This window comes from Phalacrocorax carbo, chromosome 1, assembly GCF_963921805.1.
Source record: "Phalacrocorax carbo chromosome 1, bPhaCar2.1, whole genome shotgun sequence".
Classification (NCBI taxonomy): domain Eukaryota; kingdom Metazoa; phylum Chordata; class Aves; order Suliformes; family Phalacrocoracidae; genus Phalacrocorax; species Phalacrocorax carbo.
The window spans coordinates 14,793,323-14,811,341 of NC_087513.1; the positions used below are offsets into that span (position 1 = coordinate 14,793,323).

The 18,019-nt window shown below is 36.2% G+C and overlaps 1 protein-coding gene across 8 annotated transcripts in view; it reads right to left on the reverse strand.

Moving 5' to 3' along the window:
* The window catches only part of ORC5 (origin recognition complex subunit 5), a 93,697-nt gene that overhangs the window by 46,702 nt on the left and 28,976 nt on the right, over positions 1-18,019 (reverse strand). For all 8 annotated transcript variants that reach the window (XM_064444580.1, XM_064444570.1, XM_064444562.1 and 5 more), the window contains exon 13: positions 12,126-12,236. In XM_064444580.1, the coding sequence (XP_064300650.1) occupies positions 12,126-12,236 (111 nt within the window). The remainder of the gene's footprint in view (positions 1-12,125; positions 12,237-18,019) is intronic.

Below are 18,019 nucleotides of genomic sequence, written 5' to 3' on the forward strand. Positions count from 1 at the left end.
TCCAGCAAAAAGGGATGGGAAGGCCAACACCAGCTTGCCAGCCACACAACACAACCCTGGGCATGCTCTTCCCCAGTATACAATGCAGCATAACTGGCCAACTTAATCTGCAGGAGGAATGAATTGGAAGGTGTATAACTCAATTGTTTCCTCTACTATGCAAATGTTTTGACAAGGAATATGACCATCCAAGAAGGGATATCTGATTGGTGGGTTTTTCTGTTTGTTTTACAAGCAATTCAGTATAACTACTGAGACAACACCTTTTGGTCAATATGAAGAATAATTACCGAGAAAACACTTTTTAGTCCTTCAGGATAGAATAGCTTTAGATAGCTGCAATGCAGATATTTCCATCTAAGGCTGTCTTGACTCCATTTCTAGTTGATGGAGCAAAATCAGTACATCAGGACACGGTTCACTGTACCCTCATATAGATTTTAAAACTTTTCATAAACAGAGTGGTTTTAGATGCTCATGTCTACATCAGGGTGCCTGGGATGATGTTCTCTGCAGCACCTTGTACAGCACCTAATGCACCTTCAGATATTCAGCACTATTTTCAGCCTTTAAATAATAATAATCAATTTAATGGCAGATTCACCTCTTGATTAGCCAAATCACAGGGATTTTTTCTAAAAAACTACTTTTCTGAATCATGCTTTTCCAAGTCTGAGCTACTGTAGGATTTGTTTCAGCTTCTTCTGTCACTCTTCAATTTTAAATAAGCAATATTTGCAATGTTTACTAAGAACAAACTTTTCATAAGTGAGATTTACCTATACCCTCCTACCAATTTTCCACACTGCTCCCCCCAAATATTCTCCAGTTTCATTTCCATAGATGGAGAAGAGAGACTACGTCAATCCTTAACTATTCCTCAACTATCAAGAGGCATTCTTTTGTCAACAAACTTCACATTTTGAAATCCTCTCTTTCAAATTAACTGTAATGCAGCTGCTTCTTTAATCCAAGACACTGTGGCAAGCCCCACTATCCCCTATCAAATGAACACAGAAAGCAGCAGAGGGTCTTTGGGGGCAGAGGGATGTCAAGTAGAAAGTAGCTAGAACTGACTGCAGCTGGCAGGGCAGAAACAATACAAGTGTTCACCGAAGTGATCAAACATATTCTTTAATGCACCATTTTGCCACCTTGTGCCCTAACATCATACATGTACACACCCTCAGTATTTTCCAACCTCATCAAAAACTGGAAGGCGTCCCTGGTACAGATACAATGCTGCAAATCTATTTCACATGTGATACAGAAAAATCATACATATTGAAGTGACAGGTGGGGTGTAAGTACCTAAAAAGAACCTAATCTAGACAGGGAGATGTAAGAGCACATTAGGCAGGGAGAAGAGGACAGGGACCATGTCAGAACCAGTCCGAAGAGCGTAACAGTAACAAGAACATAAAATTACAGCCAACTCTTTGACCAGTGATTCTGAAGCATATTTCATACTATAACTGAAGTTGCAATTATGTTCATTACTGTATGTGCAGGGATGTAAGAGACATATTAAATAAGTGAAGGTTTGCAAAATTAAGATCTTGACAGGATACCTGTGTCCTTGCAACTCTGCTGAAGTCAACACCAAGGAGCAAGTAAAACTATTTAGGCTAAAAGACAATGGCAGCAAAAGGTAAAGCAGGTAAAATTGGCCCTGGGTAGCCTTAAACCTGGAATTAGACACTAGTTCTAGCCACCAGGGAAGTGAAGAAATGGAGACACTCAATTTATCTATTTGACCACAAGGGCTAGTTCTAGTTTTGAAATTGTATTTCACTGAAGCAGTGAAATACAATCCATACATTCCATACAAAAATACTCAATAGAGACATGGTTCATTCCCCCAGACAGGTTGTGACCCAAATTGTCAGAGAAACAAGCAAAGTTCTTTTTAAGAAAGAGACAGATAAAATTTATGAAGAGTGTTAATGATGTCACCTGGGGGCTCAACAGGTTCCTTATAGTCTTATATCTTCCTAGTCATATCATCTTAAATCAAGAGCTTTGCAAGAAAACTAATGAACTCTACCCTAATTCTCCGACTTACCTTATCTTCGTATTGTGTTCTAACTTATATCTGTGAGCAGCTGGTGATTCTGGAATAGATTATGTGCCTACACTAAATGGTTAAAGCAAAGTGATTAAAAAACTTATCATATACAGGCTGTTTTTAGATATATACGTTATCAAGAGAGGTTGTGCAGTACTTGCTTAATTAATCTTTGCTGTCTTAACAGATGAACCAGATGTACTATTATATTCTTTGTTCTTCCCTAAAGAGGGGATGAGCCGATTATTTATCTCCAAACAATAGGAGTTCATGTACCACACTGAAGATTTTATTTTTTTTTTTATCTGGGAGGCAATCACTAACAAGCTTCAGCTGCAACTGCTTGATGTAAACACGGTGTGAATTTCTTCCTGGAGTATTAAATGATGTTCCTTCCGTTGAGTACATGAAACCAATTTCTAAGTAAGTATGAAAATAAAGGGATGGAAAGGGCAGAGTTTGAAGGGGGGAAATTCTGTTTCATCTTTCATGTATTCATATTTACTTTTATACACTAAGACATTTTCATAGATAAGTTAAAATCTGAAGCTTCAAATACTGTTTAAAAATAACGTGCCGAGAGAAGTTAAACTGTTGGTTGATGCAACACATCCCCTATGTTATGCAGCATGCAATCCAAGACATGAAGGGCACAAAGAAATATATAACATTAAGTTCACAGGGCCACAAGAACTGTTTGTGAAAGTTATTAACAGATTCACAGAGTATATAAAACTCTTCATCACTACTGTAGCAAACCTGCATACCTACCTCAAAATCACATTTTTTATTTTATTTGAAAAGTACAAATTTATTGTAAATCAATTTTGGAAAGCCTTAACATATAGCTACTTACTGGTTTACATGAATCTGCAAATTCTTAGGGAGGTGCTACTGAAACAAAAAACTAAGATTAAATAGCAAGAAAGTTTTGAAATGAGTCAATTTTTCTAGATAAAAGACAGAACTAATTTAGGAATTCCCTTTATCTTCCTGATAAACTCAATCTCATCCGAAGTCCTTGGTCCCAACAGCCCTCCCCTTGTCATAACCAAAATTTCTTCCATAAAATTGGTTTTCAATAATTCACAATAATTTGCCTCCTTAAATACATTAAGTGTTTTTAAGACATAGATTAAGTGTCAAGCTGGACACTATTACTAGAAGCTCTTTGCAGAAATAAGATAAATTTTCTACCTTAAATTACTGAAAAGAAAGAATTCAAATAGGATAGAATTTGATTAAGAAACCCTCCCAAGAGACTGTAAACCTGCATTAACAATATACCCCCCAAAATGAAAACAAGATCAAACTAGGTCAAACAACATAACATAGCTCAAACATAATTAGTTCTTCTAAAAGATCTTTTCTGTATAATCTAAAACTAGAAGGAATCAATCGTTTTAGTTTATTCACAATTTTAATTAGAAAATACTACTTGAACGAAGAACACTTATTTTTATTCACAGCCATGCTGAGACATTACAAAAAAAAATTCAGTCAGCTATTTGCTTAGAAGTAATGTTTTCTCCTTTCCTTTTGCTTAACAGCAGGCTCTCTCAAGCTGCTGTAGTCAGTGCTAAAGTGCTAAAGTGCTAACCTATGTCACCATGCTGTGCATCACATTAAGTTCCCATTTCAGCTCATGAACTTCTGCCAGATTAGACCAGTGACCAGTAACAGAAAATGAGAAAATAAGTTATTTATTACCTCTTATCACCATCTTCCCAAACCTACTGAAAATCAACAAGAGTACTGATCAATAGATTACTGAGCTTTCTAATCAATAGACAGATCCAGCAAAATAAAGCATGTCTGATGCATAATACACCTATAAAACAATATAAGTGTTAGGATCAAATACAACAGTAATAATATACACTTATCCCCAAAAAATGCAGCTACAAATCTGCCAATGCTAAGAAAGCTCTTCTAACAACTGAAGAAGTCTTTTAAGTGTGGACAACCATGAAGTCACAGGATCAAAGGGTTACATGGAATACCCATTTGGACAATAAACCTGTAAGAATATACAAATTATATTAGAATACTGTACATGACATTCTAAAAGACTAACAAATATTCTGTGCTGGCAAGATGTGTCTATGTATTTTCACTCGCACTGGAAAAGGAGGGGAAGTTTATTTGGACCAGTAATGAGATAACCCCAGAGTCTGTGGTTTATATTTGGTCATTCCTGTCTTTGGGATGCTATGAAGCAAAGGTCTTCTGGCAGACTAGAGAGGTGTACCATAAATCTCAATAGCTCTCATAGAGAAAAAAGAAAACAGAAAAAAAAAAAAGAAAAAAAGCTTTTAAGCCCGTTTCCATCTAGTTGGTGGTGGGGGTTTCTGTTGGTGTTTGGTTTTTTTGGTTGTGGGGTTGTTTGCCCTTTTTTTTTTGGGGGGGGTGGGGTGGGGGGGGGGGTGGGTTGTTTGTTTGTGTGTGTAAAAGTAAATGCTTCCCCTGGCAAGAATTTATAGCAGGACCGTTCTGGGGATGACAACTCCTGTGGCCAGACTGGATTAAGCTGTGCAATTTTATGCACTTTCCTCTGAAACAAAGGAGGACAGTGAAATGCAAACTGTCATTTGCAGATTAAATCAGTAGGGCAGAAGCAGAGGCTGATGACATCCCCTCTTGTAATTTAAGTCTAGAACTCAAGAAGTTATAAAAATAGGGAAATACATGAGAGTATCTTTGTTTATATCCCAGAAACAAAATTTAAGAAAATCTACATACACAATCAACTTCAAGAGACACTAACTTTTACAATCATCTCGCTTCTGAATGTTCACTACTTAATAATTCAACATTTTAACAATATCAAAAATTATTCAAGTATATAAACATTTTGTATACAACTATTTGAATCTGCACCTAATTTTGAGGTGCTGCTGCTCAGTACTGCCTAATAGGTGTATAAAGCAAAGTAAGACACTCCAAATTCAGATATATTATATACTGTAATCATGTCTTGAATCAGTTTTCAATATTAACTATGAGATTAAAAAAACTTTTTTTAAAACATTCAACAAGACAACAAGAAATCTCACTGCAATATAAACTTATAAACTTAAATCACGAAGTTCTGAATGCTGAGCTCATCTGACAACAGGATAGAAATATATTCTACCAAGAAGTCATCCCACACATGTAGCTAATGTGTGCTACAAACTTCTCAATTATTTCAGGTAAAATTTTAGCACTGACTCTACCTGGTTATCCAGAAAAAAAGATACACACAACACTTCGGAACTTCCATAGTAAATGGGAAGCAAAAGAAAAGTGGTTTCAGAGAAGAAAAAGCAGAATCAGCAGGAACTTTAATGTTTCCAGCATTTTACTTCCTTTCAAAAATTCTAATGACAAAAAAAAAAATCTACTTATGGACATACAACCAGTACAAGAACATGTTCTCTATTTTTCACACATTCTAAAATAAAAACAGCTCCCACTCATCTTTGTTCTGCTCTGTAACAAGGCCTCTTAGGGAATAGTGTAGCACAACACACATTTTTAAACAGACCTTTTTCTCGGGAAGCTCACCTACCAGATCATTTTTCAATGGAGAGTATTCTATTAGCGTTCAACACCCTAGTCAGGCCAGATGTAAAAATGTTTCTATGAGCAGTCCCCACAACAGCAAGGAAAGCTGGAACACAATACAGGAAGAGCTGATCTAGCAAAAATTAATAACTCTCATTCTGCCAAGGTCGTCAAGTGTAGAATGGAAAACTTAGTATTTTCAAACATTAACATAATCTGAGTTTGTAGAAGCAATTACAGTGTTCTCCATTTGAAAAAACTAGTAAGTTGACAGTATTCCTCTTTATCAGTCTTGCTACATCAAGGGAATCCAACATAATGCACTAACAGTTAGTTTACAATAGTGATGTGGGTATCAGGTGTCCAGGAAGGCTATCCCATAATAAAAGCAAACCCTTCATCAAGTAAGTCGATAAAAAAACCAGACATCTTTCCAGCCTTGCAATCAGAATTTCACCATAGTTGGCAATTTACAAAAAAAGGGCAGTTTAAATATCAAATTCTCATCTGAAAAAGCAAGGTATGAAATATACTTCTAACACAACAGGGACAAAGAAATCTTGCAGGGAGATTGCCATAAACTGTACAAGTTTACATATATAATACTAGCTATTCCTTAATCTAGCCATGTAAAGCAGACAAGAAGCAAGACAAAAAGGAAACAAACCTCTCAGATTTTTACACTCCAGGAAAGGGCACTTCCCCCTCTCCCGCCATTAATTAAAGGAAATTACATTCCTGTGGCTCCCTCCAGCTGGGAGCATGCTATGTACATCAGTGTTTCTGTGTATTTCTAATAGGCCCATATCATATTGGCACTTAACGCACTACTCTAAATCTCGTAACCGCAGACTTATTCTAACTTCAGATAAAAAGCTCTTGCTCTGTGGCCAACAATTCGCATTGCTGTTTATTGTTTTGCCAGATCAGAAAATTTTAAGATTTTTAACCTTCATTCCAAATTCTTACACATTTATAAGTACATTCGTTTTAGGAATTTGTGGTACTCTTAGGCAAATTCAGATGCTTTTCTTAGATCCAGTATCAGACATGATAAAAACTGTTTAATAAATTAAATGCAGACTATGATGTGTAAGATATCTGATGCGTCACCATGTACCCACAGAGATAAACAGCCTTTGTAGAAACCTATTTCCAAATGCACCGTAATCACAAGTGAATCCTAACTATACAACTACCTGAAAGTCTTTGCTGAATATGAGTAACAGTAAAACCAAACCTGGTTCTGAATGTAAGTAGAGACCAAACTTAAAGTTTTAAGATGACCTAACAGTCTAACTTTAATGCATTAGAGTGAAAATGCAAACAGAACTGAAGTTACTGATCAGTTACCTCTTCAGTAATTTTCAGCTATTAGCGTATTCTGAGAAGTTATCACCGCTCTCTGCATAGACATCTTTCCAAACGTTCAGGGATGTATTAACAGGAATAAAATAAGTGAAAGTATGCAAGGCAAAGGGTTTGTTTCCATTTTACCTAATACATATAACATCACAGCTCAAAACTACAAGCAGGTCTAGTCAGTCCTTTTTAGGAAAAGCATATTTCACAAGAAAGCAGAAGCAAGATAAAATGTCTAGAAAATGAAAGATGGTTAGGAGAACTGAATTGATTTGAAGAAGTAATAGAAAAATTTTGGTAGAGGAAAACGTATTGGTTAGTTTTGGCTTGTAAACCACAACCATAACAACAAAAATATCTATTTGTCTGCTGGTTGTGATATGAAATTAACAGCCTTTGCCCCCTTCAACATAGAAGGAGCTGATTTAATTTAAATCAATGCTCATAATTCTTGCACAATGTTTTGTGCATAAATTTACTCCTGTGACCAATACTAAGGCACATTTTTATAAAGAGAATAATCTGTCTAAATGTGGGAAATCTAACATGAAATACTACTCTTCTACAAACCAGAACCGAGTAAATTCTCAGAACCTTTCAAAACACACTTGCAGTAGGCATTGTCAAGTTTCTTTGTACCCTTCCATTCTGTAATAACTGCACTTGGACACAATGCACATTTCATATGCTGCACAGAGGGTCTCTGTGCACACATCTCATGCTCCTGGTTGTTCCCTATGACTGAAAAAGCATCAATTGCTGTATCTAGGTAAGGAAACCCTATGACTTATCTGTTGTTGTAGGACGCAGACCGCACACGCCAGAGTAGCACTGTGTGAAAGTACATTTGCATTTTTTTATTGTTAAAAATATGCTTTATCTTTTAAAATACTTCAGCCACATGCTCCAGCTAGCCATATATCAAACCAGAACATCAACTGTGAGAGTTCTGTCTCAGGCACAGAACATAACTGCCCAGCGGTGGTGGCAATATCATCTTCAATCTGTTAAATTATTACATAAAAATGCATCTGAAGAAAATAATTTAAATATCTTGTCCTCTGAAATGGTTGCAGAAATCAGTAATGCTTTAACCTCCACTATCTCCTGGTTTAAAAACCAAGCACATAAATTCAAACAGATTCAGTGACATGTTACAGTAACACGCAATGTGTTAAAAAACAGTATCATGACAAATTAGACCTACTAAGAAAAATGGTGAATATTCTGGAGGAAAAGGAGCACTGAAAACTTCAAGGGAATGTAGACCTATATTCACATAAGTACTAACACCATTAGTCTAAAAATAATTTTAAAAGGCAACCTTACTTTAACTTCCTCTCAAACAATCCTCACCAGATGTGTGAAAACTTTATTTAAAAATAGCATAAAACCAAGAGAAATTTCAACTTTTAAGGGGTAACCCAAACAATTTTCATTTGCAGAAGTGGAAATTTGCAGGTTTAGTTTTTTCCCCGGGTGCTACTCCCCTGACAAGTTAGTGAGGAAAAACAAAATGCATGAGCCCAATTCTTTCTTATGTAACTCAATTACAGCAAGAAGTTACAGCAGAAAAAACTTAAGTCTTATACCAATTGCAAAGATCACACTTCTGCAAGGAACACATTAAATTTTGTTTGAAGAAAGTATAAGACCATTTTGAGGATTAATTAACATTAAAAGGCAAAAGTTAGATTAAGATTCAAATTTTAAGTTGAAATTCTATTCAGTAAAAACGCTACATTTTCAATAAACCCTAGCATTAAACAGAAAATTGAAATTTTGCTGCTTATTAGCATAGAAGTTTCAGTTTTGAAAAGCTAATAACCAGAATTTTCCTGTGAATAGAAATTATGCACAGAAACAAGAAGCAATAAGAAACATTGTGAAATCAGCAACATGACAGATCTCAAAGCAGCTGCTAGTCCTTCTTGAATCTTGACTGAGACTGCTCATCAACTTTAATGCCAAGGCATGCTGTTTTCTGACAGTACATGGGGAGAATTAATAAGTATTTAGTTCACGTACAACCTTTCAGTTTACAAATTAAAGAGCACATAAAATTAATGTTGAATTAGTTAGAAGCCAAATATTTGATTTAAAACATTTTAAACTTCTGCACAATTCAGGAACGATTTCCATGCTGTACACACAAACAAGAAAATGAAAGCTTGTGGTATCTAACAGTAAATTGTATCGATACTGCTAAGGATAACCCAGCTCCTAAATATTTACTTTATTTGAAAAATGTATTTACAGAATAACTAATGGCAAAAATCAGTGGAATATAAATTGTTTTAAACCATTCAAGAAAAAAACAATTAAATATTATGCCTAGATTAAACTACTTGCAAAATCTATTTTAAGTTCTGTTGTATTTTATGTTACTTTACCTTAGACTTTCCAAGAATTTAAAAGTTAAAATTTAATGCAAAAATTGTTTTAATAATTAAAAATATTTTTGAATTATAAAATTTTATTTTCTTATAATTGTTATGATTTAATTTCAATTTCTCTGCCCTAAGCCAGTTAAGGTTTAATACAATCTTTTGTATCTTTATAGCTTAATCTGCATATAATCAGAAAAAATAAGGTATTACAGCTCTTCTTTGACAACACTGCCATCTAGCGTACACTCTAAATTAGGACGAAGCATTTATTTGATTTTTTTCATTCTGCAATTTAGTCTAAGGGGGAATTACAGTCCATGTACAAACTATGTCTTTAGTACTGCTTAACTGTGCTCTGGACATTTGTTCTTTCATCTGGAATGCATGTTAAATATGCAGCAATATTAATTTTGAATAATTACTGTAAAACACTGTTACATATATATAACACATTCATGTCTTAAGTATACCAAGATGTTTTTGATAGCCAAAAATAAGGGAATATACAGCTAACATCCTACACACAAATTTTATTACACAGTCCTCTCAGTCTTTTCATCATCATTCCCTTTCACATCACTTGCATAAATTAAACTGGAGTTTGCTCCTTGAGACTGGAAAAGTTCAGGCAAAGCTCTAAATTTCATAGCTGCAGTTGGATAATCGATTGTTTTACTTCTTGCCTGTTCTTTCATTTTATGTCTTAAAGGCATATGGTTGCACTCTTTCCATCTTAAATATGAAATTTTGTTGAAAGATCAGTGACACCGTCTTCAAATGCTTGAAGAAAGGCAGGCAGAAAGGCTTAAAACAAGAAGTACCTATGTGATGGATTGTCAGTAGATTTACAGCACAAGTGAAACAAATCTGAACATTACTTGGATTGTACCTTATTTTCTTCTGAGCTTCTGTATCAATCTCAAAAGACCCCACTTCTTACTGAACTAAACCTAGATCAATCATTGTAGATAAACTAATACCATTAAACAAGACAACTGCCTTTTGCCTCAGTATTCTGAGTTTCAGCTCCAACACTTTGTGTCTTAAATCAAAAAATGCACTACCCAGAGCAAAACACAAAACCAGCATCCTGTAAGGAAAGAGGTGTGACCAATACCTGGACTGACAGATTTGATTGACAGACTTCACAGTACTGTGAATTAAAGAATCAACACAACATTCATAAAAAAACAATTATCTCAGGCTATATCTGACACTAGCCAGGGGAATGAAAAATTGAATAGGTATAGCTGACCAAATTTATGCATTTTTATGAACACTAAGGTCCCTGTGTTCTTTGTACTCCGAAGTTGCTCTAAGTAGCTACAAGGCTGCAGCCATCATCCAAAGAAACTGTTCGCTTCAACAACATTTGGTGTCCTTTCATATGGCATTCACGTACCTTTGAAATATTCACAAAGTTAGGTTTCCTTCTGAAAGCACAGTGAACTCCTGAGGTGCCATGAGGTGACAGAAGGCAAGAAACAAGTACAGGATGCATAAACGTGTCTAAACTTGGGGTTTTTTCAGCCACTTCCGGAGCACCTCTGAAAGCTAATCCATTGACCTCTCAAGGGGTGCAGATTGTAAGCTGAAAACTCACTCATTTCATTAGAAAAAAGTAAATGCTTGTATTAACAGATTTTTGAGGTTGTAATAATTTCTCACGCCTTCAGATCATATAATAACCTTTAACTAAAAGAACTTGAGAGAAAACATTCTGTGAAGGACTAACCTACCTACTACATCTATAAAACACCTGGGTCCCCACCACTATTAAAGATTTTCACATACCACTGCTTGAATGAAGTCTACAATTCTCTAGCTTCTCTACTGCCTGATTTTAAAATATGTGTATATATATATATGGTTAGTTATTCTACAAAGTTTGCCAGAAGCTTGTGTGAACAGTGATAATTAAAGCAGTAGCAAAATTGTTTACCTATCTTGAGCATATGTTTCCTAGAACTTTACATGAATGCAGACATCGGATTTAAATAACCCTTGGTTAAATTTGAGACCTAACAAGGAAAGGTAGAAAATATTTCTATAAGTTAAGCCCACTGGAAAGCAGAAAAGAAATTGAGATCTTCTAAGGTGGACATGAAAGATCTAAGAATCAAGTTGACAGCAGAAAACTCTCTGCTTATACAGAATAGGTATTTACATTTGACAAACCGAGAGCTCCAGAGGAAACTCTAGATTTACTTAAATTCCATTCAACTCTGTAGTTACGCTGCCATCTAGTGAAATGGGATACTGACTCTCCTCTGCAAGGCTGTTAAAAGTTGGTCCAAATGTAAAAAATTATCCTTAAGATACATGTATCACAGCAAACACCTTTCACCTGCATACACCTCATTCTTCCCTCTGCTCCTTCTTCAACAGTACATTTTTGTAACATGCATTACAAGGTGACTCATTTTGGCCATAGGACAGTGAATATTTATACACTTAACTTGAAATGCAAACAGGCTAACAGACTTCAATGAGAAGCCAAGGAACTAGTCAACACAGATCACAGTTCAGGATCTAAAGTTAGCTATTAGAAGGTTTCAGACCATTACACAGATAAAGTCTTGAATTCAGAGCTAGTAATACAGATGAATATTACTTGGAGCCTTCAACTTAAATTACTGTTGTGGTTGTTTTCTCATTACATTTAATTAGAATGATGACTGACAAAAAACCATGTAAAACCTTTTGAAGACTCCAGAGAGTAAAAAGGAAATAAAGAAAGTTAAGTACACACTCACCTGGGAAAATATATTTGCAGTTGCAGTAACTCTGTTGTCCACAATACTGTATAATATTGCTAACAATCTGTCCAGGGGAAATGGCTTTGGCCCAAGGAGGTGATTGCTGGTCTGCAACAGAAACAAGACTCTTCAGTCCAATAGATCTTTCCTGTATTACCACAAGATGTTATTCTCACATCTTTTTGATCTCTGGGGAGGCACTGTAATTCTTTTAAAAGCAGTCTTTTATACAGCCTACTTACATATTATGGAAAACACTGAATACATGCTTGTTGATCAGCATAAAGATACAGACACAGAGCTCTATTTAACATGGTGAGAGTTCAAACTGCACAATAAATAAGAACATTTTTGAGCTATAACAGAGGATCTGATGCCAAATTTCCTGTCACTAGATTTATAGATTTATCCTATTAAATTACCTTGCCCAATCTAAGGATTAAAGGGGAAAGACTACATTTTATGGCATTCTCAAGGTGCAGTTTTCTTCAGTTTATCAATGGTAAGACAAGTTAGGCTTCTTAAAAGCACACAGAATTTCTAGTTAGTGAAAAATATCTAAAGGCTGAGATTTATTCTATTGTCTACAGTCAAGTCTATAATCCGTGATCACCTACAAAGAACTGCACATAACAGAACAGTTTTTACAAATCTATTAAACCATCAAACTTCTGAGTATATTTTTGTGTGTTTTGCTTACTGAAGACAAATACTTTACTAGCATTTGCATTTTGAAAAAGCATTTAAAAAAGAATATTCTGCTAAAGTGTCAACGTATCCACTTTCTCTGAATCATTTTAGCCAAAGCCTTTTCTCCTCCTTGGAGAGAGATGCAAAGTCATAACAAGAGTTCCTCATCTTAAATACCATACTAAGCTACTCTAAACAGCCTTGTGGTCTAGAAGATGAGTAGAATAACTTGGCAATGGGCACCAATTGTAATACAGAAAATTATATTTAAACATAGGGAAAAAAAATTTTCTTAACCCTGAGGTCGATTAAACACTACAACTTACTGCCCAAGGCAGCTTGTGGAGTCTCCATCCTTGGAGATAGTCAAAACCCAACTGGGCACAGCCCTAAGGAACCTTCACAAGGTGACCCTGCTTGAGCAGGGGGGTTGGACTAGACCAGAGGTCCTTGGCCACCTCAGCTCTTCTATGAATTTCACTTTCTAAAATCAATTTTCCTAAAAAATTTTATCAACTACCGCTGCAGGAATAAAATGTATTAACTACTCATTTTCTTTCCCTACAAAATTGCTGAGTTTTTTATATTTTTGTCTGATTTTACCTTTTTAGTTTTCATTTTCTCTTTTGCTTCCTTTATACCACAATGAAAATGTTACCATTTTGATACCAAACCAAAGAAAACATTTTTGATCAGGAAATTAGAAATGAGAAAACTTCAACTTACTCTTTTACATAGGAAAGACCTTTTTATTTTTACTTTCTTAAAATACACTCAATTATAGGATAATTCCAGCTGGAAGGGACCTAAGGAGGTCTGTAGTCAAACCTCTCCTACTCAGAGCAGGATCAGCTAGAAGGGCAGACCAGGCTGCTCAGGACTTTACCAGTCCAGTCTTGGAAACCTACAAGGACAAAGACTGTACCACCTGTTGTGGTTTAACCTGGCAGGCAGCTAAACACCATACAGCTGTTCGCTTAGTGGGATGGGGAGAGAATTTGGGGGGGGGGGGGGGGGCAAAGTAAAATTAATGGGTTGAAATAAAGACAGTTTAGGAGGACAGAAAAAGAAGGCACGATGATAATAATATACAAAATAAGTGATGCATGATGCAGTTGCTCACTACCTGCTGACTGATGCCTAGCTAGCCCCCAAGGAACAGTTGCTGCCCCCCCCAGCCAACTCCCCCTACTTTATATGCTGAACATGGTGTCATATGGTATGGAATATCCCTTTGGCCAGTTGGGGTCACCTGTCCCGGCTGTGCCCCCTCCCAGCTTCTCACTGGCAGGGCATGAGAAGCTGAAAAGTCCTTGACTAGTGTAAGCACTACTTAGCAACCACTAGAATATCAGTGTTACCAACGTTATTCTCATACTAAATTCAAAACACAGCACTATACCAGCTATTAGGGAAGAAAAATAAAATAAAACAAAATTAACTCTATCCCAGGTGAAACCAGGACACCACCTCTCTGGGAAATCAGTGTCACTGCCTGACTGTCCTCATAAGGAAAAATATTTTCCTTATAACCAGTATGAACATCTCATTTCAGCTTACACTCTTTGTTTCTCACTCTCTCACCATGCACCATTGTATCACATAGTCTTGGTGATCTCCTTGCAGGTACAAGACAGGCTGTTTTTATGCCTCCCTTCTCCATCTTGAATGAACAACTGCAGTTCCCTCAGCCTCCCCTTGCAGGGCAAGCACTCCGGCCTCTCACCATTTTGATATCTCTCTGCTGAACTTGTTCCAGTTTATTGATGCGTGTCTTATACTGCAGGGGGGACGAAACTGGACAGAGTATTCAAGATGCAGCCCAAAGAGTGCTGACTGTGAGGGCCCAGAGCACATCCACCTCCTATGAGTTTAGCTGCCAGCTACGGACAAACTGTGTTATCAGAACACAGCATATTTACTCAACTTTGCATTTACAGAGCTATTCTGTCCCTTATCATTCTTTGCACCAAACATATCCTCTTCATACCTCAGGTGACACTGACGGACATTTTAGGCATTACATGTTATTGTATGTGGTAACATCAAATTCAACTGAATTCAGAGAAATGAGTTCCCGTTTTTTCAGTGTTAAATATTTTTTAAATAACCAATTTTACAAAAAGGAGAAGTATAGTTCATGGGGCAGAACTGGGTAGTATTACTACTCAGGCAGCACTGTGAGGACTACAGAGATTCACTTATGACCCAGACTGTCAAAAGTTCTGACAGAGGAAATACTTGTTTCCTTTTAAGTTTGTATTTCATTCTCTCTACTTTGACAACCAATTTACCTTTTTTATAGTGTACATTGATTTATTCTTACTAGCAGAGCAGCCAAGATTAAAGTGGAGTTTCAAAAGAAAGTTTGTCTCAAAATGCTTCTGGGAAAGAATACCTCTCAAATATACCACCAGCACCTCTGGGGCATTAGTCATCAGTAAAACATCACCATTCATTTCTTCAGCAAAACAAAAGGTATTTCCAATACATGTTTTAGCTTTTCTAATCCAGGAGGTGTCCCCAAAGCTACCTCTTGGCTAACAAAGATAGCAGCATGAAAAATAATGAAAATGTAGTCAAAACTTTAGCACAGCCCCTTCAGTCAGAATGCAGGTATAGTGTAAGTTATGAACTGTACAATCCCCTGCCCTTCTGCTTCTAAACACACCATTTTGCTAATTGTTCACATTCACAGTCGTCAGTGAAGGAATGACTTCTTTACTATCAACAGAAAAAGTCAGCAAACATACAGTAATTAAAATGTGTGCACTGCAAGCAGCTAGCAAGCACAATTAGCATGTAGTAGTCCCTGAAGTTGCATTTAGTATACAGTTACTTCACAAGTTTCTTGCTCTTAATATTATCAGCTCTCTGCTTAGAGAGAATACTGTTTTGAACTTTCAAATTACTTGAGAAAAATGCTTTCCTCTGGAAAAGGCAGAAGTGTTAATTCTAATATAGTATAACTTATAGAAGCAGCACTTCATTTTTATTTCTTTGACAGAAATAAATTCCATGATGAATAGGAACAGTTTAGAAGTTCCTCCAAACAAATCATAGTAAAGAATAAGATTTTTAACAAATCTTCTGCAAGGAGCTACGGCAGAATACTACATAGAATAGTATTTATAAAACTCCAAGGGACCCCTCATCTCACTTAAAACCAAACAAACATACCTTCCACATTCAGAAAACCTCTTCAAAAAGTTTTATAGCTATCAAATAAACTCTGTGTGTCCTCTATCATCTTTCCACCTTGGCAACACAAACATCAAATGATTCAAAAAAGACTTTTCCCCAGTTGCCGCTACCCATGCCTGTGCTTTTTATCTACAGCATCACGTTCCCACTGTTTAACTGGCCACAACTGCGAGCCATGTATACATACTCCAAAATTTCACAAACAAGAATGAGAACCAAAAGAGTTTTTTAAAGAGTAAAAGCTTAACCCGGATTAAACTACCTGCACAAAAAAGTCCTTAACCTCAGTTGGCTGAATTTTCAACCTTTTTAGCATGTATACTTCTCACTTCTTTTAGCAGAAAGTATTTCTGAACTTCCCTGGTTGCTATACGAGTAAAGCATCTTCAGTTGTAAGCTAAACATTCTGATACAAAACAAATCGTAGACTGAAGTTGAAGCAGATATACTAGACAAACACTTTTCCAATAAAAAAACTCACACCAACACATCTGATCTTCTGACAGACTGACATCTGAAAAAGCATACTCTTGCGAAAGTACCTTCACCAGGAAGACCTCTTGCTTGTCACTAAACTGGAAAAATGTTGTTCCAGGGCAACCATGCAAAGAAGCCCCACAATTCTGTGGTTATCAACAAGACAACAATAGAATGATAAAGAAATTTTTTTCCCCTCATTCACAATATTTGCTTTTTCTAATCAAAAACCCACAGCCTCTGGACTGAACAGAGTTAAGAATCAAGAAACAGATTTTTAGCCTGGCTGTACCTGAACTTTTTAGGAAGGATTTATTTCATCTAATGTTAGCTTCCTGCCAAGTAGGTATGTACAGCCAAACTAGTTTCCTAACTTCCCATTACAGCCAGTAGAAATCTAATCAATAGAGTTTATGGTGCAATTCATCTGACTGAATATACAACCTACTTCAGTATGAGACGAATCACACCCTACACTCCAGTGAGTCCATCGACTAGCTCGGCACTGTCTATAAAAAGACACTATCTTAGATGCAGGCACCCACTTGGAGTTAGGTGAATCTGATCTGTAAATCAGTCTTTAGACAAGCTTCTCTGAGGGAAGGTATATTGATTTAAGCTGTCACACCAACTGAAGTAAATGAGCCTTTATTTTTAACACTACATATGCAATCCTTTATCCCTATATTTCAGTTTCCCTCACTATAGAATCATAGTACCAAAACATACAAGTTTAGATCCAGGTGATTGTATCTCTGTGCAAATATTTACAAAGGTTACAGTATAGTAAAAGGAATATAAGTCTGCAAGATCCTCCTGGGACCCGCAGTCCTGTTCCCCACTATTACAGCTACCATGCCTCAAAGACTTTCAAAACCAGCCTGTGCTCTGACCTACAAGCAGCATCAGTTTCTGGCATCAATACTTAGAGTGAAAGGCTCCTTACCTGTAAAGCGTAAAGCAACACATAAGCAGAGAACCCATGCTCTGTAGCTAGAAGCAAAGGTACTCTTGAAATGCCACAAAATTCTCTTCCGATTTATTAACCCCGAAGACACATTCCTGTTTCTTGCATGCAATCATAGTTTAATGTAACACTGTCAACTCAAGAGATATTTTTCTGTTAACTGTATTTGATTCACTAGGATTGTGAAGTTCTAATTCTCTTTAAAGTAACACTAACTTTTAATACCACAAAGAGGTGCAAGAATTAGATCATCTGCAGTCTTAGAAGCCTTTCCTGATTATGGAAGTCATTTTTTGCAGTTGGACAACAAACCAAGCTTCTTCAACTACAGATGTCTAGTCATGCTTTCAGAATACAGTTCAATGCTTAGGTTGGACAAGCATCGACAATGTAAATATACAAATGTTTACATTTGCTTGCATTACCCTTATTCACAGTTCTTTCCTTAGTACCTCCTTCTGTTCTGTTTTAGTACCTACTCAGTAGCATTTACTTGCTGAAGGAAAAATAATAAAATGAAAACCCATTTATCACTAATGCAGGAACTTCTGAA